This window comes from Brachypodium distachyon, chromosome 3, assembly GCF_000005505.3.
Source record: "Brachypodium distachyon strain Bd21 chromosome 3, Brachypodium_distachyon_v3.0, whole genome shotgun sequence".
Lineage (NCBI taxonomy): Eukaryota > Viridiplantae > Streptophyta > Magnoliopsida > Poales > Poaceae > Brachypodium > Brachypodium distachyon.
The window spans coordinates 35779124-35801998 of NC_016133.3; the positions used below are offsets into that span (position 1 = coordinate 35779124).

The 22875-nt window shown below is 46.7% G+C and overlaps 4 protein-coding genes and 1 pseudogene across 5 annotated transcripts; 3 read left to right on the forward strand and 2 right to left on the reverse strand.

The window, feature by feature from the left end:
• The first annotated feature begins 6902 nt into the window (after positions 1-6902).
• LOC104584189 lies at positions 6903-10436 on the forward strand. The gene is made up of 7 exons (XM_010238360.1): positions 6903-7157; positions 7244-7627; positions 9530-9649; positions 9733-9855; positions 9919-10039; positions 10107-10121; positions 10375-10436. The coding sequence occupies exons 1-7, from the start codon at positions 6903-6905 to the stop codon at positions 10434-10436; spliced, it is 1080 nt and encodes a 359-aa protein (XP_010236662.1).
• A 1366-nt stretch (positions 10437-11802) lies between these two features.
• Positions 11803-12171, forward strand: LOC104584190 (ethylene-responsive transcription factor 9). Its single transcript, XM_010238361.1, has one exon. The coding sequence runs from the start codon at positions 11803-11805 to the stop codon at positions 12169-12171; it is 369 nt and encodes a 122-aa protein (XP_010236663.1).
• A 1667-nt stretch (positions 12172-13838) lies between these two features.
• LOC112271683 (NAC domain-containing protein 83-like) lies at positions 13839-14639 on the reverse strand. The gene has a single exon (XM_024461432.1). It carries the CDS (start codon positions 14637-14639, stop codon positions 13839-13841), a length of 801 nt encoding a protein of 266 aa, XP_024317200.1.
• Positions 14640-15563: 924 nt separating this feature from the next.
• LOC100838802 lies at positions 15564-16889 on the forward strand (annotated as a pseudogene).
• Positions 16890-18138: 1249 nt separating this feature from the next.
• On the reverse strand, positions 18139-21284 carry LOC100826573 (serine/threonine-protein kinase SAPK3). 2 transcript variants are annotated; one of them, XM_003574301.4, is made up of 9 exons: positions 20942-21280; positions 20663-20737; positions 20152-20253; positions 19996-20049; positions 19823-19915; positions 19652-19744; positions 19011-19115; positions 18818-18916; positions 18139-18633 (listed from the first exon to the last, which is right to left on the reverse strand). In XM_003574301.4, exons 1-9 carry the CDS (start codon positions 21062-21064, stop codon positions 18349-18351), a joined length of 1029 nt encoding a protein of 342 aa, XP_003574349.1. In that variant the 5' UTR covers positions 21065-21280; the 3' UTR covers positions 18139-18348. The 2 variants fall into 2 exon arrangements, with proteins under 2 accessions (XP_003574349.1, XP_024317501.1); XM_024461733.1 differs by having other exon boundaries at positions 19652-19915; positions 20942-21284.
• Between the last annotated feature and the right edge of the window lie 1591 nt (positions 21285-22875).

The window sequence follows — 22875 nt, forward strand, 5'->3', positions numbered from 1 at the left end:
ATTCTGTTGCTTTGTCGACAGCTGAAGTAGAATATGTTTCAGTAGGCAACTGTTGTGCCCAACTTCTTTGGATGAGACAAACTCTCAAAGACTTCGGTATCTCAGTGGATGCCGTTCCTCTTCTGTGTGACAATGAGAGCGCCATAAAGATTGCCAACAATCCCGTCCAACATTCTCGCACGAAGCACATTGATATTCGACACTATTTCCTCAGAGATCATGTGTCCAAATGAGAAATTTGCCTAAACCATGTGAGGACAGACAAACAACTCGCAGATATCTTCACCAAACACTTCGACAAAATCAAATTCTGTGAGCTGAGGAGTGAACTAAACATCTTGGATTCCCAGAATGTCTCTTGAAGACTTGCATACTTGTGAATACTCTTGCATCCATGTTTACTTCACCTGCATTGTCTTCAGTTTTTTTATTCCTCAGTTTGTGTTATCTGTTCTTTGTTTTCGTTTGTCTTCAGTAGGTTTAGAAGCTGTTGTTTGCTTCTTTCTTCAAATTCATCTGCGCAGCTGTTCTTCACTGCTTTTGCCTCTTACTGCCAGATGAAAATGAAACTTAAGGACACCTTAGAACCCATCTATCTTATATATTTCTTGTATGTACACAAAGTCTGTTCATCATAATTCGGATATCATCGAAATCTTTGTCGGTGATGCAAGAATTTTCATTCTTCAAACATGAGTTTTGTTTTCGGTAAAACCGTCAGTCTTCAAAGTTCTGAAGAATACAACTTTAACGGAATCTCCGTTTTAGCTGTAGTCTTCACGAATCTTTCCGAACTGTAAAATCTTATCCCTAAGGAAATTTAAACGGTACAGGGAAATCCTAACGGAAATTCTGGGATAAAAAGATACCGGTAAGATCCACCTTTTTCACCTCCCTATATAAGGATAGCTACCCCCTCCTCGCAAAAAATTACTTCCACCCAAAATACACCGCTCTCGCGCCCGGAAGCTCTCGCGACTTCTCCTCTTCACCGCGAACGCTCGGACGCATTCCTCAAGCCCGGATCTTCAACGCCACCGTTGATCTACGTTGATTCAAGTCGGGAATTGCAGGCAAGCATCGTTTTTCCCTTCTTAGATCGATTCCACATAGCGAACTCATCTAAATATCCCAGTTTGCTGCAGTAGATTGACTGCTTTCGCCGAGTTAGGGCTTTGCGGTTAGGGTTTTGGTGATTCCTTTGTTCTTCACCGAGCTCATCCTAGGTACACTTCAAATCTTCATTATATGAATACTCATTGTTCTGTAGATTGCTATGTTTGCGTAGATTGATTTACTTTGAATTTCCGAAGCTCTAACTAAATCAGATCTAGGTTGAAGCGCTCTCATGGAATTTCAGTTTAATCTGTGTAGCTGTCTTTGTTGAAAAACTGAGTTGTCATTCTTCACAAACGTAGTCAATTTGCTTCAGCTAAAAAATCTTGTCAAAATCGTTTTGTTGCTGAGAATTTGTGTACTTCTTACCTATTCTTCGTACCCTCTATTTCACAGGTGTCACCATGTCTGACTCAACCCGCTCTAGCAGTGACTCAGAGAGAGAAGGACAGCGTCTGTTTGACTCAACGCCTGAGCCCTCACCTCCTACTTCCCCCAACATTAACATTGAGGACTCAGATGAAGAGGTTGAAGAACTTGTGCCTCTGAAAGTGACACCCTCTCCCGGAGTGCGCCTGAAGTATGCTATCAACTCCCCATGGCCTGGTGAAGTTTTGCCCAGTCGTGGAAAGAAAATGGCGTCGAAGCCCAAGGTAGAGAAGAAAGAGAAGGTCAAGAAGTTTAAGGATGTACCTGCTCCCACTGCTGAAGAGATCTTCGTTTTCTATTCTTTAGAAGACGATGTGGAAGAGATGAAGAGGAAACACCGTCTCCAGCATACCATCCGCAAGCACTCCCATGTGCTAGCAGCTGAGATTCGGAGAAGAACCAAGGAAGCAGAGAATGCCAACATGTATTTCCCGGCTCCCAAGCTGGGAAATTTCAAGTTTGCCCGCAAGGAAGGCGGACCTCATCGTGAGGAATTCAACAGAAGAGTTCTGAAGATCATCAGAGACATTAACTATGTTGACATCTCCAAGAAGCCTAAGTCCAAGAAAGCTTCAGATGCTGAATACAGCTGTCTGAACCAGTGGTTGAACTGCATGGTCCTGCAAGAGCATCCAGGCTCAGAGGTTCTTCACTGCCTCCTCCTGTGCCTCGCAACAAGCCCAGCCCAGTGAAGACACTAAGGGCAAGGCAAAGATGCCTGAGAAACAGAAAAGCTCTGAAGACGCAGAGAAACAGTTCAAGAAAGATCTAAAGAAAGCTAAGAGAGCCTCTGCTGTTGGACCTGGTTCTTCATCGAAAGATGCTGCGGATGCTGCCGCAATGGCTTCTGGAGAAATTCCATATCCTCCTCAAGTCGTTCATATTGATCCAGTTCTTCTTGCTGCATTCAATGAAGGAACGCTCCCAGAGACTCTCATGAGCCATGTTTAAGCTCTCATCGTTGCCAAGACTCAAGCTGAAGAATGGGAGCAGAACCGCAGTTTGCGTGTTGCCAGAAGATTGGAGGCAGAAGAACGTGCAGAAAAGGAACGTGTTGAGAAGGAGAAGGCCGAAGCTGCCTTGAAAAGAAAGGAAGAGAAGAAAGCTGCTGAACTGCAGAAGAAGAAGGTTGAGAAGGAAGTAGAGGAGAAGAAAAGGGCTGACCTCATCGCCCTGAAGAAAGAAAAGGAAATTGCCTTGAAGACTCAAGCTGAGCTTGAGAAAAAAGAAGAAGAAGGCTCTGCTCGCTGAGTAGATGAAACAAACAGCCGAAAGTTTGAAGGCTGATAAGGCGAAGAGTGATGCCAGGAAGAAAGTCGCCGAGAAATCTCCTGAAGTACAGGGCAGAAATGAAGAGGTTGATCGTGAAAAGACTGAATATGAGAAGACGAGGGATGCAGCTCATGAGATCCGTCGTGAGATTGTCTCAAGGCCAGAAATGATCCAGCTGCCCCCTCTGACAATGAAGAAAGTTAGGATTTACCTCAGATTGTTCCATCAAAGATCACAATGACTCGCCAGGTGTCTGAAATTGCTGAAGTGAAGAAGACTGCCAAGAAGTTTGGTCTGAGGATCAAACTTCCTGCTGGAAGAAGTACCTCCACTTCATCATCTGTGGCAGTTCCTCAGAAGAAGAAAGCTATTGACACCCTCTTCTTGAGGAACAGGAACAAGCTGCTTCATCTCCCACAGTACTGTCTGAGCACACCGCTCAGCAGGAAGAAGGAGATGAGGTGCCAGGGAAGAACCAAGAAGACCTCACCCGTCCTGAAGAACCCCCCACCAGCAGCTCGTTGCCTCGCATTGAATCAAGTGATGCCTCTGCTGAAGAAGGAAGGACTTGTGACTTCGAAGCTGAAGCCACACGTGACTTGAATGTCAATGACGCAGAGACTGACGCAGATGCCCCAGTGCCCATGCCGGAAGTCCGTATGAAGAAAGCTGTTAAGAAGAAGAGTGTTGCACCGTCCGACCCTTCCGAACCGTCCAACCCAAGTTCCTCGAGCGAGGAGGAGAAAGAAGAAGAGAAGAAGGAAGAAGAGAAAGAGAAAGAACCCGCGCAAGAGTCTGATGATCAGATGGAGATTGATCGTCCACCAGAAGATCTGCTAAAGACTGCGCCGAAGAAGAAACGATCCGGAATTGCTAAGGATCGTGAAGACAGGAGACTCTCGCGGATGCTTGTGAGGTCTCAAGCCTTGTCTGAGGACAACCGTGAGTTGCTATCTCCGAAGCCCATGATGCCTATATCCTCTGACCGTGAGAAGGTTTACTTCAAAGCCCTGAAGAACGCTGAGCTTCGCCTTGTGAGGCTGAACAACGGGCTGAAGTACAAGGAGGAAAGATCAGCTAAAAACCGGAGGTTTTGGTCTTTTGAGCAGCAGGATTACTATGCGCAGATTCTTCTGCCAAGGACCCACTTTGCGAAGATGAAGTATCTCAATGATTGGTTCGCCTACAATCGTCAAAGTGGTGTCATGCCTGCAGCCAATGCGCTCAATGATCTGCATCTACTGAAGTTTGTAGAGACCTGCCAGAACTGGAATGATGAACTTATTCTTCAGTTCTATGCTACATTCGGCAGAAAAGTCTGCAAATTTGAAGACAACTCAAAGGGCTACAACATCTGTTGGATGACTGATGGTGACAGGCACAGTTGCACCTCCAGGCACTTCAAGGAGTTTCTTGGTCTCGCTGAGTTCAATGGCCAACCCAAGATCCATGAAGAACAGGCTGCCTCAGATGAAGAAATCACTATTCTTTATGAAGAAGGATTCTCTGGCGCCTTTGGAGGATTGTCTGGGTTAAAGCCTGAAGTGAAGATCCTCAACGATATTCTTCGTTTCACTCTCTACAAGGGTGAGAAGAAAGATTTTGGAGATTATATTCTTCAAACCATAACCCATGCCTCAGCCGATCGTGTGCGTGCCCTGCCCTATGCACGTCAGATCATGAAGATAATCTTACAGTTGTCAGAGAAGCGTTTTGAGTTGGAGCATCAGCATAAGTACTTCTCGCTGAAGCCTCAAGACCCTGAGCCGTTTGTGCTTCCTCCTACTTCTGTGTATGATCGCCCGTCAAAGGAGTCTTCACAGCCCATTCCGTCGCAACCGCAGCTGAAGCAAGCACTTCGTCCATCTGATTCTCAGTACGAGACCAGCTCCGGCCGGATGGTTCTTTGAAGAATCTCGTTGTGAAGCTCTTTCGCAAGATTGACGATCAGCAGGATCTCCTTGAGAAGCAAGCCGCTCTTTTGAAGAATCAGCAAGTACTGCTCAAGAAGCTGATGTCCCGCGAAGAGAAGACCAGTGGCATAATTCAAGACTTCCTCGCCAAGCACTACCCCGACATTCTAAAGCCTGAAGACAGCGAAGCTACTCCAAGCCAGTAGTCTTCAACCTTTTTGGCGTCTTGATGCCAAAGGGGGAGAAGGAGTCAGGGGGAGGTTTTTCTTTTATTGACGCAGGAGGAGTTTGCTTTTATCTGGTTCTTCATCGTTTTTAAACTTTAGTCCTATCTGTTCGTGGTTAAAACTTTTGGTCATGTTGAAGTACAATTAATATTGCCTCTTGCATGAGGATTCTGCAATGCCTGTAATAAATTTAATCTTCATACATTTTCGTTCCTCATGCATGCATGTTTACTTCAATACTTGCTGGTGCTGCATATGTTTACTTAAATTTATGAGCATGTATGAATTCTTATTATTTTTGCTCTAATCTTGTACATGATGCACACCCTTGCTTCTGAACAATATGAAGATTTCCTCACTCCTAAAGCTCTTTGCACTTGCATTCAAACGCAATCTTAAATAGTTCATATCTTCAGGAGAAATCTTCATATAACTCAGAAGCTAAAACCTTCACACTTATTTTTTCTATCTTTGAAGCTTTAACCAGTGTTGTCATCAAACACCAAAAAGGGGGAGATTGAAAAGTAAACATTGCCTCTGTATGGGTTTTGATGAATGATGACAACATGGTTGAGGAACTAATGAGTTACACGGAGTGTTTCAAGTTTTAGTTCCTCAGAAGAGTTGGTCTAACCAGCATCGATGACCCCTAAAAATTGAAGTACAGGTACTGGCTTGAAGTATGAAGAGCTCAGTGAAGAACGGTGAAGAACATGAAGCGTAGCATTCTTCATAGGTCTTTCCGTAGCTTTTTCTTCACTTGAGTATAGGAACGCCGTACTACTAAGGGGGGTTTGAAGTGTGGAGCTGGTTCAGGTGAAACATATTCTTCATGTTTAGCTTAGGCGAAAACCATTTTCTATGTGTGTGTTTTTCGTCGGAGTGAAGAATGAAGCATTTCAAGCTTCACAGGAACTTCCGCGTGAAGTCTTCACTCTGATTTCAAATGTGTTTGAAAATCTGTCGATTTCATGCTTGACCACCTAATGTAACCGTTGTGAGACAAAGTGATAAAGTGTGAGCTGGAGTCTCAAGGATTAGTTTATCCAACGGGTCACAACGGCTAGATCAGCCGTGGCCAAGGATATATAAGAGGACCCACCCCGAAGGAGTTCGGTGGTGATCCCTAGTGAGTTGTTTTGAAGAACACCTGATAAAACCCTTAGAGCTGAACTGAGCGTGAAGAATAGGATCCCCTCTCTAGCCGAGCACTTGAAGCTTGTTACTCTTGGTGATTGGCATCACCTAGACGGCTAGGAGTCAGCGTTGAAGAGCAATCGAAGATTGTGATTTGCCATAAACCAGTCTGTGAAGGTCCGGAGATCACCTCAAGATCTACCATGAGTAACTGGGCGAGACTTAGGTCTTAACTCAGGAGGATTGGGTGGACTTGTGTGTCCGCGAATCTTGTGTGACTCAGCCCCCTCAACGAGACGTAGGATTGTGCCAACAATTTGAACTTCGGAAAACAAATCCATGTGTCTTCAGTTCTGGTGATTTCGTTCCTCAACTTTTACTCTCTGTTGAAGTATAACTGATTCATTGTGTTTTATCTTCATTGCTACTGCTATAAACTTGTTCATCTTTCTTCTTTCCGCTGCTACTCTAAAATTGCTAAGTGTAATCACTGTTGTTGAAGTACTGTGACTGTTTTTGGTCTTCAGTCTTCATATTTCGAAGAAAGAATTAAAACTGGTCACATTCACCCCCCCCCCTTTGACGTACTCGATATTTCACCGTGCAACTACACTTGGTATCAGAGCCTGATCTAGTTCTGGTGATCGTCGGCCATGTCGAATGCTGGAGGTGACCGAGCTGCAACTCCGCCGCGCTCACGCATGTTGAACCGTGGCTGGAGCCGCAGAAGACGCCACGACACACAAGTCGTCGTACAGCAGCAGGAGGTGGTGCGTGAGGTGAGCGCGGCAGCGCCGTGACGTTCCCCATGTTGACGCGCACCAACTACGCGGACTGGGCCATCTTGGTGCGCGTCCAACTCCAGGGCGCTGGGCTCTGGGAGGCGGTCGAAGGCCTGGAGACTTCGAGGCGGCAGGAGCGGGAGGCGTGCAGCGCCATCCTGCGCTCGGTGCCGCTCGACATGATGCGCGTGATCGCGGCCAAGGCCTGGGAAGCCGTCAAGCTGAGACGCGCCGGCGTCGAGCACGTCCGCGAGGTGAAGGCCCAGAAGCTGCGCAAAGGAGTACGAGAACCTAGCGCTTCAAGAGTGGCGAGTCGATCGAAGACTTCGCGCTCCGGCTGATTGGAATTGTGACTGACCTGTAGCAGGTTGGCGATGACATCACGGAGGAGAAGACGGTGAAGAAGCTGTTGCGTTTGGTGCCGGCGAGAATCAAGCCAGTTGCCTTGGCGATGGAATCATGCCTCGACTTCTCCAACATGTCCATAGAGGAGCTCTCAGGCCGGCTCTCCGCCGCCGAGGACGGGCTCGATCCAAAGCCTGAGGTGGGCAGCAAGCTGCTGCTCGTAGAGGAGGAGTGGCGCCAACGCAGCCACGGGTCTAACTCCGGTGGCTCAAGTGACAAGAATGGCAGGTCCCCTGTGAAGGCGAACTCTCCCGTCGCCACAGAGAAATCTGGGGGTGGCGGGGCCGGTGGATCCGGCGAGAAGAAGAAGGGGAGCTGTTGGTACTGCGGCAAGCCCAGTGACGAAGTTGGGACTTTGACAATGTACATATTGGTGGACTTATATCTAGGAAAGCTTCGAGTGTATGTGTTGGCGATCTTGTCGGCTAACAAGGACACAGGGGACATGATTTACCCAGGTTCGGAGCCCTCAGAAGGTAATACCCCTACGTCCTGCTTGTCTAATCTGGTATTGATGAGTCGATTACAAAGGGTGTCGCGGAGGCTAGAGGCACAGATTCGATCTGGCGAGTGCGTCTAGGCGGCTTCTATCTATATTGGGCCTTCTTGGATCCCCCTCCTGGTTCTTTATATATGCAGGAGGCCAGGTCTCAGGTAGAGTACAAGTCGGTTACAATAGGAGACATACTCTAATTAAGCTTTTTTGTCTTGAGTCGCAAGATTTGGCATATGAACTTCTGGAGTCGTAGTAGAATTCTTTGTGGGCCCCCAACTGGGCCGTAACTGGTATACTCGAGTCGAGTACGTGGTTATTAGCCCCAAGTGCCTAGTTGAGTCGAAGACTTGAGTAGGGACTTCCCCGCAAAGAACAAGCTTCAAGTAGCTGTTGAGCCAGTTGCATAATGCTGTTGACTCAGGAGTTCATCGAGTTAAACTTTGAATGAGAAGTGTTTCGACTCAGAGATGGTCTGAGCCAATGTTTAAGTGTTCGACTGTTAAGCAACAGTTTCACAACCAGATTTTGACAATACGTCAAATCAAATAAATTTGATCAAATGTAGAAAATAAATTCCAGATGCTACTATGATTCAGAAATTCTGGCCAATTTGTCTGCTAAATGTGAGTTACAAAATACTGACAAAAGTTCTAGCTAACAGATTGGGCAGAATTATTAAGACTATGGTGGCTGATACTCAGACTGCTTTTATCAAGGACAGACATATCATGGAGGGGACTATTCTCCTTCATGAAACTATACATGAGATTCATCACAAAAAGAAAGCTGGCTTGCTGCTCAAAATTGATTTTGAGAAAGCTTATCATAAGGTTAAGTGGACTTTCCTTTATCAAATGTTGCAAGCTAAAGGCTTTGGTGACTTGTGGTGTGACTGGATTATGAAAGTGGTTAAAGGTGGAAGAGTGGCTATCAAAGTTAATGATGTCATTGGACCATATTTCCCCACTTTCAAAGGTGTAAGGCAAGGTGACCCACTCTCTCCCATGTTGTTTGATATTATAGTTGATGGATTAGCTATGATGATCAAACAAGCACAGAGAGAGAGAAAATTGTGAATGGTTTAGTGCCTGAGCTGGTTGATGGGGGATTAGCAGATGATACAATTTTCTTGCTCGAAGATGATTTGGTAAATGAAAGAAATTTAAAATTCATACTCTGCTTGTTTGAGCAAGTATCTGTGTTGAAAATCAATTTCCATAAAAGTGAAATTTATTGCCTAGGAGATGCTGTGAACAGACAAACCCAATACAGTGAAATTTTCACTTGTAAAGTGGGACAACTCCCTATTAACTATTTAGGCATCCCTGTGGATGTGAAGAGACTTAGCAATTCAAAATGGAAACCCATCGAGGAAAAGATGGAGAAGAAACTAGCTGGGAAGAAAGGGAACATTCTGTCTATAGGAGGAAGAGCAGTGTTGACAAATGCTTGCTTAAGCAGTGTTCCTTTATACATGCTCTCCTTCCTGGCTGCTCCAAAAGGAGTGCTGAAAAGAATGAATTATTACAGGGCCAGGTTATTATGGCAAGAACATCTTGGCAAAAAGAAATATTACTTGGTGAACTGGCCTGCTGTTTGCTCTCCTAGAGAATGTGGAGTTTTAGGGATTCTAGATTTGGATGTTATGAATCAAAGCTTGTTGTGTAAGTGGCTGTGAAAGTTAGAGAACACTACTAGGACCTGGCAGAGCCTTTGAGTATAAATTATTTGCAGAAACATGTGTTGTCACAGGATAAAAGAGGCAGTGGGGAGTCACACTTCTGGCAGAGTGTGATGGGTGTTAATCAGATCTTTCAAAACTGCACTCAGAGGATAGTTGGAGATGGGGCCAAAACTCAATTCTGGGAAGATGTATGGAATGGACAACAGTCACTGGCTAGAAATATTCCAGGCTGTATAACCTGACTTTTACAAAACATGTGACTATCAAAGAGGTGAAAGACAAAGGAACTGATTTTATCAAGTTCAGAAGAACTATGTATGGAGAAACTGAGGACTGCTGGCAGGAGATTGTTGAGCTTGTGGATAAGACTACTCTGTCCTCTGAACCTGATACTGTAAGATGGAAGATATGCAAGTCTGGACAATTCTCGGTTAGATCTCTTTATTTACATTTGAAGGCTGGAGCTCTGGTTGATTACAGAGGTGTATGGAACCTGAAGATCCCTCTCAAGATAAAAATCTTCACCTGGCTGGCTGTTAGGAATAGTATTCTTACTAAAGATAACTTGCTCAGAAGAGGTTGGTCTGGGAATGCTCAATGCTATTTTTGCACTGCTGCTGAGACTGTGGATCACCTTCTGTGCAGGTGCCCTGTTGCCAGGTTTGTGTGGCAGGTGGTTGGGTGTGCCTTAGGACTTAGCAGGGTCCCTAACTCCATTAGTGATATACTGGGAGCCTGGGGATCCTCTTTCTCTACTGTCCATCCTAAGCTTGCACTTAGTGGTGCGGCTGCAGTGATTTGGACAATCTGGAAGACAAGAAACAATGCTTGTTTCAGGCAACAATTCCCGGAAGATCCGGCGACGATAATCTTCAGTCTTTGCAGTCATCTGAACTCTTGGGCTATCCTGCAGATCGAAACAAACAGAAGAAAGCTGGAGGCAGGGAGCGCGATGATCAGACTGGTCATGACTGAAGCGTTCTCACGTCGACAAGGATGGGTGCCGATGGGGAGAAGACTTGCAAGTTGAAGGAGTTCTGTCGTTGCTGGAGCATGTGCTTGTAGATGGGTGCTATACTTCATGTTTTTCAGAGACTTGTTTTCCATTCTGCAGTACCCTTATTTTGGTTGCTGTGTTGTAATACTCTGTTAAACTAGGGCGGTTTCTCTAATGGAAATCGATGGGAGGAGCCCATTGTTTTTTAAATTAGGGATCGTAGGGATATATGCTCAATGTGCCTGGATACTCGAGAAGTCGAGTCCAATTAATTGCTCTAGGGCAAATACAACATTAGTTTTCATCAGTACTTGAGTCCCCAGGCTCGAACCTGACAACTGGCGAAATTTGACTTGACCCGTGGGGATTTACAGAGCCGAATCCCAGGTTTAAGTGCTTGACTCGATGGTCAAGATTGTTGTCATTGTATGTACTGGAAAGACGTAGATGTTACATTTCCAGGCCCTATAGAAAGCCTCTGGGTCTTATCTTCACGTAATGAATGTGGATTAGGGAGCGACCCTTAGATGAGTACTGGAGAGATGCAGTCGGGTAGAAACTAACATGGCATCGAAAACGGGTGTCGAAAATGGGTCGGGAAAGATGACGTGGCATCTGACTGGTAGTCCCAGTTTGTCGGAAACACAATCAACCAGCTTAATTATCGAAATTAGGGTTTTCTAAGACCATCTGTCCAAAAATTGTGATTTTGTGAGACTATTTAAAACAATCCTGGTTTTGTGAGACAACTAAAAAAAACTTGATTCTTTAAAATTTACAATAATGTATCAGGGCCGAATAAAAAAGGTAAAACTAGGGCGAGGCTCGATCGACGAGTCAAAAAGTAGCCTGACAAGCTGTACTGTCGAGTGCATAATGCGCAGAGTTACTGCAACAGGAAACCTTCCACACTGCAAGCACATCCAGTCCCCAGTTGTACTGTTGACACTATCCTGCGTAGACGATCAAAACACTCTTCGATCTGTATGCTTTTGTGGTTACATGAATAATGAATTACCCGGCCGGCCTGTGGATACAGCTTGTCTGAAGGTCGATCCCACGGCCGCACGAACCATCTCGCATATGCGTACGTGGTGCAGCATCCGGCCGGGCGGTATTGCTAGTACTGTACTCTAGTTTTGCTAGCTTGAAGCTACACCTAGCTAGCAGTGCCGGCCTGCCGGGCCTGTATGTTTCCTGGGGAACTGACTGACCATATATAGACGAGGCGAGCAGTACGGGGACAGATGCACAATTACTATAGCCAGGGATCACTGTACCACGAATCTCTTCATCTTCTTTTTCTTCTTCTTCAGTAGTCCAGTTGAGCTGAGTGCGGGAGAGATGGTGGTCACTGACGAAGCTGCGGCGGGTAGGAGAAAGAAGAAGACTAGACCGGCACCGGAGGCCCGGACCGAGTTCCGCGGCGTGTGCCGACAACCAAGCGGCAGGTACAGGGGGCAGATCAAACGCTCGGGCACCACGCTGCATCTCGGCATCTTCGACACCGCCCACGAGGCCGCCAGAGGCTACGACGCCGCCGCCGCCCAGCTTCACGGCGCCAAGGCCATCACTAACTTCAAGCGGCGGCAATCGCCTGCACCCACGGCAGCCGCTGCTCACAATGACGGCGAGGCCATGGACTTCAGCGGCTTCCCGGAGGTGCCGGTGGAGCTCCGACTCCTCCCGTACGGCATCCTGCAGCTGCCGTGAGCGCCTCGAGCCCTCGACGATCGATTTCTCGAACGACTTGCCGCCAGCGCCAGAGCTGCAGCAGGTGGACGAGCTGCTGAATGACATGGTTTCGTAGCGGATGCAATATGCATTAGCCTCGCTAAACTCTACTCCCTTCATTTTCTAGCTCTGTGCTCAATTAAAAAAAATGGGTTTATCTAAGTTACCTAATTTTTAGTTAGAGATAAGTTGATTTCAACCATTTGATATGTTTTTCCGTTGAGATTTTGAATTTCGGCCCACGGACCACGGAATGAATGGTGCGTTTATTTGCGCCTGAGGGGATCAAACTCGAGACCGATGTAACTACGTTGGACCGGAGTGGACGGAGAAAGAAAATGGCTGCAGGTGAGATGTGCTTCGGATCTTAACGGAAGATCCGGAACATATTGCCTTTTAAACCAACAAATGATTTGGATTTTGGCCCATGGGAAAATGGGGATTTATTTGCGGCCATGGGGATCAAACTTGCGTTCAACGTTGGATCGGGAGCGGTTGAAGGAGATGGCCAGGTGAGTTGTATTTCGAATCTTCACAATGAGCCATGGCTTTATGTAAAGGGATTTCTATTTTCATATCTCTCCTTGCTTAGTCTTGCTCAGTTTGGTCACATGCCTCAAACTCTGCTCACTTTTGTTCTCTTCCTTCTGCCCCAACCTCACATGTGCCCAAACGAAGCTTTGCCGTCAGATCAACCTCTTTGACCGTTACCTACTGACTGGTGGGGCCGCGTTGTCAGGTTGGCCCAGACCCACTGGAGGGCTATGACAGGTGGGGAATAAACGGGGAAAGCCTGGCCTTTAGCAAAGATTTGGGGGAAAAACGGGAAAAAAGAATTTAGTGCGCAACGAAGATTTGGTTGGCGCGTGAACAAAAAGGAGGTATATTTGCCGAAGGCTGGCCTCCAGCAAAAGATTCCTCCGTTTTCGCGCCATTAGCTGCGGCGGGCTAGTCCTCGTGGCACAGCCATTTCTAGTTTTTGCCGATTCTTTGCCGAAAGCCTTGGCTCGTCTTTGCGATTTTCTTCCGGGCCACGGCGTATCCCTGTGTTTTGCGGTGTGCTCGAAGAAATGCTCTCGGCAACACACGGCAAAGAAACAGCGCGGGATAGGAAGGATCGAGTTTGGGTTGTCGCGCCTGGAAATGATTGGGGATTCACAATTCTCACGTGTGACTCAGAACAGGAGAAATAAACTTCAACTGATCAACAGCATATATAACTCAATCCAAACAGATACAGAATTCTTGAATTCATACAGTCAAGAATCGACTAATCAATGACCTGTGTATACAACACATTATCCGTAATTACAAGCCATCACAATTTCATCAGATGAGGCCTCTACATCACAAAGAAACATCGGCAAAACTGCTAGCTACAGGCCTACAGCGTACACGCCAATCTCCTTGTGGATCAGCGTTGATCTCCGGCAGCATCCAGATCGGCCTGCTGCAAACCGCACTGTGTAAAGTCTAAGAATTCGTGCAAGTCCGAGAGATCCATGTTCACGAGGTCCAAGAGTGGTTCGTCCATGAAAGCCGAAGGAGGAGGATCCTTGACCCAACGGCAGCGTCGTCCCAGCCGCCGGCGCCGCAGCACCGTTCACCACGTCCGGCCGGGCTTCTTGATCTGACGGCGGCGCACTCTATAACGATCCGAGGTCTGCGCCTGGCTCGAACCACGACACGTCGGGCACGAAGAGGCCTTCGAAAAAAGAATCCACCTGCAGCGGCTGGTCGTCGGTCACCACCTGGGACGAATCTTGATCGGGGAAAACAAAGCTCGAAGCCCCCGAAATGTGATCCTGGACAGCAAGATCGGGCTCCTCTGTTCGGGCTTGCCGGGCCGCGGCGCGCGCCAGTCCACCGTCTTCGTCGGCGCCGCCGCAATAATCTTCAGCCTCCCTCTTGCGCTTCTTGCCGTGTCCGCTGAGCCGAATCCGGTACGCCCTGATGGACGTCGGCGAGACCAGGCAGGCGGGCGCGGTGACCACGTACTCGTGCATGACCCACCCCGTGCTGCCCTCCTCGCCGTCGATGTGGAAGTTGAGCATGTACTTCTTCCACTCGACCTCCATGGCGCCGCAGCTCTCGGAGTCGACGACGCGTAGCTTGTTGTTGGTGTCGCCGTTGCCGTCCTTGCGGCCTTTCTGGCCCTGGCCCTCCCAGCACCCGCCGCCCTCGCAGGTGCGCTTCTGCCGCCGGCTGCTGCCGCCGTGGATCGCGTGCCCGGCCGCGAAGAAGAAGGCCTCGCCCTTGCGCCCGTGATCGCTCAGGAGCTTCCACGGCGGCGCGCGCAACGGATCGTCCTCGTAGATCATGCCTTCTAGCGGGAGCTTCTGGCCCAGGAGCCGTGGGAGCAGGAAGTACTCCACCAGCTCCTCGTCTTCAGGGTTGAACTTGAAGCCCGGCGAGAGGCCCAGGCCGAGCTCGTCCGCCGCTTCCATGGCGCGTCTCTAGGGTTTGATTGGGTTTCTTGCTGGAGGATTTCTCAGACGGGAGCGACGGCGTGATGGTCGAATTGTGGAGAGTGAATAGAACCAGAGAGAGCCTACGTACATATCTATGAGCTGCATGGCGCGTGCGGCAGTTAGCGTTCCATAGTGTGCGTGTTTAATTCCATAGTGTTATCGCTGAGCTGACCACTAATTTGCCCTGCGCGTTGACTTGTCCTACGGGCCTGCTAAAATACGGACTGGCTAACAGGAGACGCTTTTCCCGGTCCCACGGTATCGTCCTTGGTCGGTTAATTAACCATGTGTGGTTTTCAGAATTTCTTTACTCTTCCTTGATTTGCAGTTGCGTCCGTGTTAAGCCGTAGGCTCGTGCGTCGTCTTCTCCCACCACGACGCATGCGAAAAGAAAGACAGAATCGCTAACCCTTCCTTCCGCGAGGAAAAAGGGCTCGATGTCCCCCACACCTCCTCACCTCGCTGCCGCCCCCGCCCTCTCTCTCCTTCTCCTGCGCGCGCTGCATCCAACTCCGCTCGCCCAAGCCGCCTTAGCCTCCGTCGGCCAAGATCTATGGACGACCCGTCACCGCTGCGCTCCTCGCTTGCACGTGCCGTCGCCCCGGAGACTGGATCCGCCCCCGCCGCCATGGAGCATAAACGGCCGCCCCCGCTGTCTCCTTCGCGCTCGCGCTTTCCTCCTCGGATTTTACTCGCACCGATATGCCACCGACCTCCTCCTCCTCACCGAGCCGCCGCCGCCGTCCCAGCCCTCCTCCTCACCGGTCCTCGGGGTGACGGCGAAGACTCCGGCCAAGCTCCCGGCCCCGGCGCCGCCGGAGACCCCGCCCAAGTCGTCGACCACGACGGCGGTGAAGATCCCGTCCAAGTCTGCCTCGCGCGCGTGCGTCTCGCAAGCCTATGAGAACTCTGACCCGAACATCCTTGTATCCCCTCCCCTGCCGACCTCGAAGTCGAAGACTCCGACCACCAACTCCGCCCGGAAGAAGCGAGGCGGATGTGGCAGAATTGGAGGGTAGTAGCAAGGTGAGGGCGATTAGGAGCAGAGTGATGGCAAAGGCATTGAATAGTGTGCCAGATTTTGGGGCTGGCCACATCAAGCACCTGGTCCATGCCTTCGAGAGCCTGCTCTCCATCTCCAGCGCTACCTCTGACGCCAATCGGGCCGGAGAGGAGACCTGGGCGCTGCCAGGGTTGCAGCCTTGGAAGGACGAGAGCGACTTTGGGGTTCCGTCTGATTTCTCGGACATAGAGCCGAGCAGGCGTTGTACTTCACCCGATGGCAACAGCAACAGGTTAGTTTGTTCAGACAAGAAGTCAGGAGAAGGGGTTGTATTTATTTGTTTTTAGATGGTTGTGTTTATTTGTTGTCGACACATTGTATCGATCAATTGATGGAATTTTTGGATCGAGCTGGGACAGCACGATGTCGGCTGGAGAGCGCAGGAGCTAGCGGAACAGGAGGATACATTAACTTCTATTCTCTGAAATGAATGCTGTCTTGCAGTCATCTAAATCGCTAAGGAGCAGCTGAAATAGAAAGCTCAAGGTTACTAGACAGCATCCTTTCAAGCTGAGACCAGAGGTGAACAGCAAAATCTTTGGCTAATGTTCTGCTTGTTAATGGGCAAGTCGGTAGTAGTAGATTCAGTAGTTAAAATGACCTATATTGATATATACATTATGATGTGTGAATCCTGTTTTAACAGCAAATAGGAAGGGCCAAAGAACAGCAGTTTATTAAAAAAGTACAGGAAATGCTTATTGAGGATGAAAAGAAGCGCATACATATTGCTCAAGGACTTCCCTGGACAACTGATGAACCTGAGGTTTGTCTAGCCTATTTTTCTTGAACACATGCCCTGCATTAGCATATTGTTAAAAAATGGTGTCATGTATCAGATTAATTACATGATTCATTGATGTACTTTTCCTTTAACTAACTGCTAGAATTCATGTCTTCTTTTGTTCCTCCATGTCTTAAAGATCCATAGTAAAATCAGTAAGAAAAATTGTGAAAGTTAGTACGGAACCATCTTATTAACCAATATTGTGTATTTATATTACACCTGGCTGGCTAGCTCTATCGTCTCATTAGCTTTATGTGTATTATATGTGGAGATCGTATTAATTTCTTTGTTGAATAATTTTGTTTAAAGAGTACGTCCCACCACTTAGAATTTGTAATTTATTGCAATCACAATGTATTCTTAGTTTAAAGTGTGAACTTGATGTTATCTCATTTGGATATAGACGGATGGACCTACCAATATGTGCCATGAACCTTATTTTGACAAGTTTTCATGTGACATTCGATGTCAAGAATCATATAATTATTCCAAGATCCATTGTATGAATCATGGTGAAAACATATTTGTATCGGAATATTGAAGAGTATTATGAGTTGCCGAATCATGGTGCGGCACGATGATGAAGAGTCAATACAGCGCAGAGAGATTGTAATGACTTTGTTACCTCTGTCTAATATAATCCTCTTTTCCCTCAAAATAAATAAATAAAAGAAGTTCTGGCAAAGATGGTACTCCCTATGTCCCATATTAAGTGACGGAATATTACATGTATTTAGACGTCTTTTGAGTATATATACATCCATATTTGAGTAAATTTGAGTCACTTAATATGGGAAGGGAGTAAAAAAAAAGGAATATTTAGGGCTAAAAATTGAAGAGTTGGAGGTTTTTTCACTTTTGGATCCGCAAGTCAAGAATTTACATGCATAAGCTCGGTTGACTTTTATTTTTCCATGGAATTTTGTCAATATGACAATGTAAACTTTCGAGGAACAGTTTTATCTTGTTGTTCCTCTTCGACATTATGTCATTATCTCTAAGGACAATTACCTAGAATTTGTATATATCATCAATTTCTAGATGCCTCTTAAATTAATCAAGCCAGATGTTGGCTTTGTCATAATTTTTTATTTTGCTGCGCAATGTGCGTGGGTTGTACTACTTGCACCTGTAAGAAGTGAAAGTGTATGTTAATAAGGCATTGGATGGTGTGTTGTAAAAAATGATTAGAATTTACCATGAAACTATCTCTCAGGTTGTGAAGCCATTCTCTATGGTGGCACCAGTTAGTTACTTAGTTATATTAGATGTCAGGCCGAGGGTATAAGCTTAGGTCAGGTGTTGAACGGGTCGGCATTTTGCCAGTGCACCGCCATCATAGCTCCATCCTCTTTACCTTCTTCTGCGATAAGATCTTCGTGTGAATGTTTCTGTCAGCCTCAGTATAGAGAGATATTTGCAATTCAGACATGAGAGTTCATGCATGCCATGTTTTTCTTCGTGTCGATTGTGTTACAGTATTTGTTTTATTCCCACATTGTCACAAGGACTTGGAATACTTACACACACACGTAAGAGTGTTATAAATAGTGATAGGATGGTTATCTCTCCGTTGCAACGCACGGGCACCTACTTGCGGAGGCAGGAGTAGTCGGCTTTTCTCCTTGTCGATCATCTAAAATTTGGATTGCTTATTTACTCTCGTAACATCTTCTTTTATTCTGTCACAATAAATTCGGCGAGGTGCATGTACAAAAGGTACAATGATACAGAATTACACGTCCCCTCATTATTGTTCTGTTCGGGCCGTTCGGCGACCATTTTTCAGATCGTATAGTATGTGCGAACAGCTGCACGGGTCCATCTGCAGGAATTCAGTAGGTCTCTTCCGTTCCCAGCTCGTCCTCGACCTCGTCATCGCTCTCCAGCTCGGCCAACTCGGCAAGCAGCGCGGCATCGGCAGACGACTTGGACAAGTCGCCGGGGGCCTTGGCTTCGTGGATGATCCTCATGATCTCTTCCACGGCCTGAGCAGACGCATTCCCTGCCTTCGTCTCTGGCTCCGGCTCCGTGAAGTTGGGTCTGTCCCTCTCCGCGATCTCCTTCGGCAGGCTCTTCAGGTACCAAGGCAGCTTCTTGATCTCGGGGATTGTGATCCTCTTAAGAGTTTCAGACATAAGAAGAATCATTTTGTTAGGGCGTTTCCTCCTTTTTGAAAAATAAAAGGTGAGATAATGAGACGCAGAAAATGCAGGTAGAATATGGACATCGAATGATTTTGCCTTTTGGAGCAATCTGAAGTTACTTGGGGTTTACTGAACAAAAAGGGATAAGTGGTAGTACCTTTGAAGGATCGGCGGTGAATATTTGGGACAGGAGGCGTCTGCAGTCGGAGGACACCCTGATGTAGTCCGGGATGGAGTATTGCACGCCAAGAATTCTCTGTCAAGTGTCACATTACTGTCGTGTTCAGGGTTCATGACTTGCTAAAAACAAGGGAAGCATGATAAGTTGGAGGAGGTGATGAAGCGCTTACGCTGATAGTTTTGCGGAAGTTTCTCGGATCCTCGGGGTCCTCGAAAGGGTACGAACCAATGAGCATCACGTAGAGTGTCACGCCACAGGACCAGACGTCTGCTACCTGCACAGGGAGAAGCATTTCATGACAACATGAAAGGGTTTGTAAGCCAAACTATGTAAACACCATATATGAGTGAAGATATGTAAAAATATGCAGCGCTGATTGTTTTTGCTCAAGGCATCATTTTCAGTGGCAACGGTCAACAGATCATTGCCATAGGGTTCAATTATCACGGTTCCACGACCATATGTGGAAACAAAGCCTGGTGCCAATGGCAAAAATCGAGCTCTTGGTGTCAGCATCTTCACTTTTTTTTTCATAGCTGCATTAGCTTTAATGGACAGAGCTATCTTTAAGAGACAGAATTATGCGATGAGATTTGGTTAAAGGAGTCTATGATAAGTTGGTAACCAAGTTACATACCTCTATCTGAATTGAAGGGAGGCAAGCTAACAACATTTAGTTAGTTTTCCTCCATTTACTAATTGCTATGTCTATCTACTTTTATCTCGTCCCTACCGAAAAAAAGAAAGACGTGGATGCAAAATACAGTGGATAACTGAATATTGCCAAACTTAGAATGAGGAATAACTTGCCTTGCCATCATATTCTTTTCTCGAAAGAACTTCGGGCGCTATGTATGCTGGAGTGCCAACTGTTGATTTTGGTTTAGAGTGCAGCAAAGCAGACTGAAAACCACAAAGGCCAAGTTGATAAGTAATTTTAGCACAAAGAAATAAAAGGTTGAGAACATTAACTATTAGCACCTTAGAGTAACCGAAGTCGCAAATCTTCACTCGAGGTGTTGGGCTCCCATCCAGGAGGGTGTTTTCCAGTTTAAGATCACGGTGACAGATTTCCTGCATTGGCGATATCAGTTCATGGACACTTGAGTTTTTCTATTCGTTTCCTTTGAAGATTTTCGACAAGCAAAGCGTACCATGGAGTGGCAGTAGCTGACTCCTGAAAGTAGCTGCTGAAAGAAGTACCTTGCCTATCAACATGAATAGCAAATAAATTACATCTACTGGTAGCAGAGATGGTTCAGAATAAGGAAGATCGATAGTTCTGATGGCAGAACAACTAGTAAAGCAACCTCATCTTCACTGAATCTCCCTGCGGTGCATATTCTTTGGAAGAGCTCTCCACCGGCTGCATATTCCATGACGATGGCCAGGTGTGTCGGAGTTAAACATACCTGTTTTCGATTGATTCAGGAATGGTTCCACTTTATATAAAGTCGATTCAATTTTATATGAAGATAGTAAATTGCTAAGCTGGACTGGAGACTGGCCTGAGCCATAGTCTAGGATAAACTTCGATGCTTTCTGAAATCACTCTGTTAACTAACTCAATACATAATCCATAATGACAATGACATGTGGTGAACATACTGTAGTGCTGTCAGCATTAGCACCAAGTGGCAGATATCGTCATGATGCAAACATTTTTAAAGCTAATCAGCATCTGTTTCCCAAACGAAAATAGCATGCATTTCTGCTTTCTGAACTGACGAGCAATTCAGACTTGAGAACCATCAAATTTCATTCGTACGGAGTAATAATCAGCGGCTTTACTAAAGTAAGGATCAAGGATCTCCTAAATACCTCCTTGAATCGTATGATGTTGGGGTGGCGTAGCGCCCGGTGGTTGATGATCTCCCTCTGCACATTCTCATCAATCTGCACGTACACAGGGCTCAAATATTACAACAGTCAGATAATCAGATTCACCACGGTTCTACAGATGATTCAGAGGACCGTTTCGATTCCATCATCAACAATCGCATAGCTACCAATCTGATTCAGATTTCTGAACCCACAAGATGACAAGAACCAAACCCCAAAACTGAATTAAAAGGGAGGGGGGCGGGGGAGAAAAGGCACCTTGTTGCCCCTCTGGATGTACTTGACGGCTGATAGCTCCTTGGTGCGCTTATCCCTGACCAGCCTCGCCACCCCGAAGTTGCCGGCGCCCAGCTCCTTCAACGCCTCGTATCTCTCCTCCATCGCCCCACCCCCAGGAACCCTTCCGATCAGCGGAGCAGCTCCAAAATTCTCGAACGAATAGTCTCCGAGACCAAACCTGCTGCTAGTGGCCGAACCGGGGACCAAGAGGCGGAGGAAGATATAGGTACAGAACTGCGCGGGCTTTTGGTCGCCGTCGTCACCGGAAAGCGAAGCGAGGACTCGGGGTTGGAGCGGAAGCGACGGCAGCAGGTGGGCGCGATGGTCGACGCGTGTGGGGCGAGACAGTGGCCGGTTTTTGAATTGTTGCGGGTGGGCCCGAAGAGACGTCGCGATTGGGATGGGCCCCAGTGAGGTGACGTGATCGGCGAACAGGGGCCGGCAGGTGGGGTCGTGGGTCGGAGGGCGCGTCCGATGACGGATGAACCACCTAAGGTGGTGTAGCTCGGGTGGGAGACGCCCTGCCACGTGGATTATAGGTAGAAAAGCTTTGCATGTGAATTTTTCCAATGGTGCTGTTAATTGTTGAGAAAATAACGATATTCCCTCCGTCCACATTTGGTTTAAAAATTGTACACAAAATAGTGTTTTTTTTCTTTCCAAAGTAATTCAGACTACAAAAAATGCTTCTCTCATTGCACAGAAATCAAACCCAATAACATATCTTCATGCACTTAGCTCATTGAAGGTGGGAAAATTAAAGAGAAGAAAGATGTTGGTTCGTACTTTTCCAATGCATTTTCTAACTTAATGGTTAATTTTCTTAAAAAACCCAAACGTACATTTTTTCACGGACGGAAAGAGTATGTGTTTGCGCAAGCTACCTAGAATTCTTCCAAGTGACACTTTTGATGCGATTGTTTCGGGGGCGCAGGGGTAGTACGAACCTGTTCGACACCTCTCTGTTTTTCTGAATTATGAACTCCAGTGTTTTGTTCTTATTGTTTTCTCCAATAACAAGTGCAAAAGGATGAACTTGAGATACCCCAACTCCCTTTAGATCAAATAAATGAGCTAATTTTTTTTAAAAATGGTGTGATTCTAAAATTATCTGGTTGAAGTTGAACCAAGTAGAATCCCACAGTACCCACAAAGTATCTTTCTACATCACTACCTTGAATCCTAGGTTCTCTTTTTTTTGTCTCTCTCATAGCCAAATCCTAGCTCAAAGTAGATCATAAAAACACTCCGATGAAGTGTATCTCGGTGGTCTAAAACGATGTGAGAAAACATAATTCTGTCATTTATCTTTAGCTTCATGTTTTATTAATTACATCTAATTAAGTTTCTTTCTCTAATCGAAGGGTTCGAACTTCTCGGTCAATCATGACGCTGGCAACACACATTTACTTAATCCACTCATGGGTGTGCCCTTCTGAGGGCACACGACCGTCGTTGGGAAATGAGAATGCAAGCACCCTGTAGTGGCAAGCAATTCATCTAAACCCATGCCGTAGAACCTCTTTCCGTCATCGATCTTTTTGGACAAACCCACGATCTAGCCCAAACTCTATACAAAAAGAGGTAAAGTTCTCCGAGATGTCTCCATGCAGGTTACTAGCTTGCCGCATGTGCCGAAAACTTTCTTCGTGCCACGCCAACTCCAAGAGTTCCATTCGTCCGCGACCTCATCGATCACCTTCTTGAAGAACATGGAAACATGGTAAAAACTGTCATGTGGAATGGGAACACACACGACGGCTGGCCAACCCTTCCACGATCTCCATGGACAAGATCACACGACATGGCGAGTCAGCGACACCCTTCCCCTGCTAAATAGGGCTGGATCGTTAAGCTAACGAGCGAGCTCGATCTCCTCCTAAATAGGGTTGGCTATATAGATTGGAAATAAC

Excerpts from the sequence above, each read along its gene's own strand:
- LOC100826573 (XM_024461733.1), bottom strand. The coding sequence starts at position 21,064 with ATGGAGGAGAGATACGAGGCGTTGAAGGAGCTGGGCGCCGGCAACTTC. Across the intron at positions 19,116-19,651 it reads GAAAAGAATATGATGGCAAG|GTAGCAGACGTCTGGTCCTG; the intron begins GCAAGTTATTCC and ends CTCCCTGTGCAG. Across the intron at positions 18,917-19,010 it reads ACTTCCGCAAAACTATCAGC|AGAATTCTTGGCGTGCAATA; the intron begins GTAAGCGCTTCA and ends GACACTTGACAG.
- LOC104584190 (XM_010238361.1), top strand. The coding sequence starts at position 11,803 with ATGGTGGTCACTGACGAAGCTGCGGCGGGTAGGAGAAAGAAGAAGACT.
- LOC112271683 (XM_024461432.1), bottom strand. The coding sequence starts at position 14,639 with ATGGAAGCGGCGGACGAGCTCGGCCTGGGCCTCTCGCCGGGCTTCAAG.
- LOC104584189 (XM_010238360.1), top strand. The coding sequence starts at position 6,903 with ATGTTGACGCGCACCAACTACGCGGACTGGGCCATCTTGGTGCGCGTC. Across the intron at positions 7,158-7,243 it reads CCCAGAAGCTGCGCAAAGGA|GTTGGCGATGACATCACGGA; the intron begins GTACGAGAACCT and ends GACCTGTAGCAG. Across the intron at positions 9,650-9,732 it reads AAACTCAATTCTGGGAAGAT|GTGAAAGACAAAGGAACTGA; the intron begins GTATGGAATGGA and ends ACTATCAAAGAG.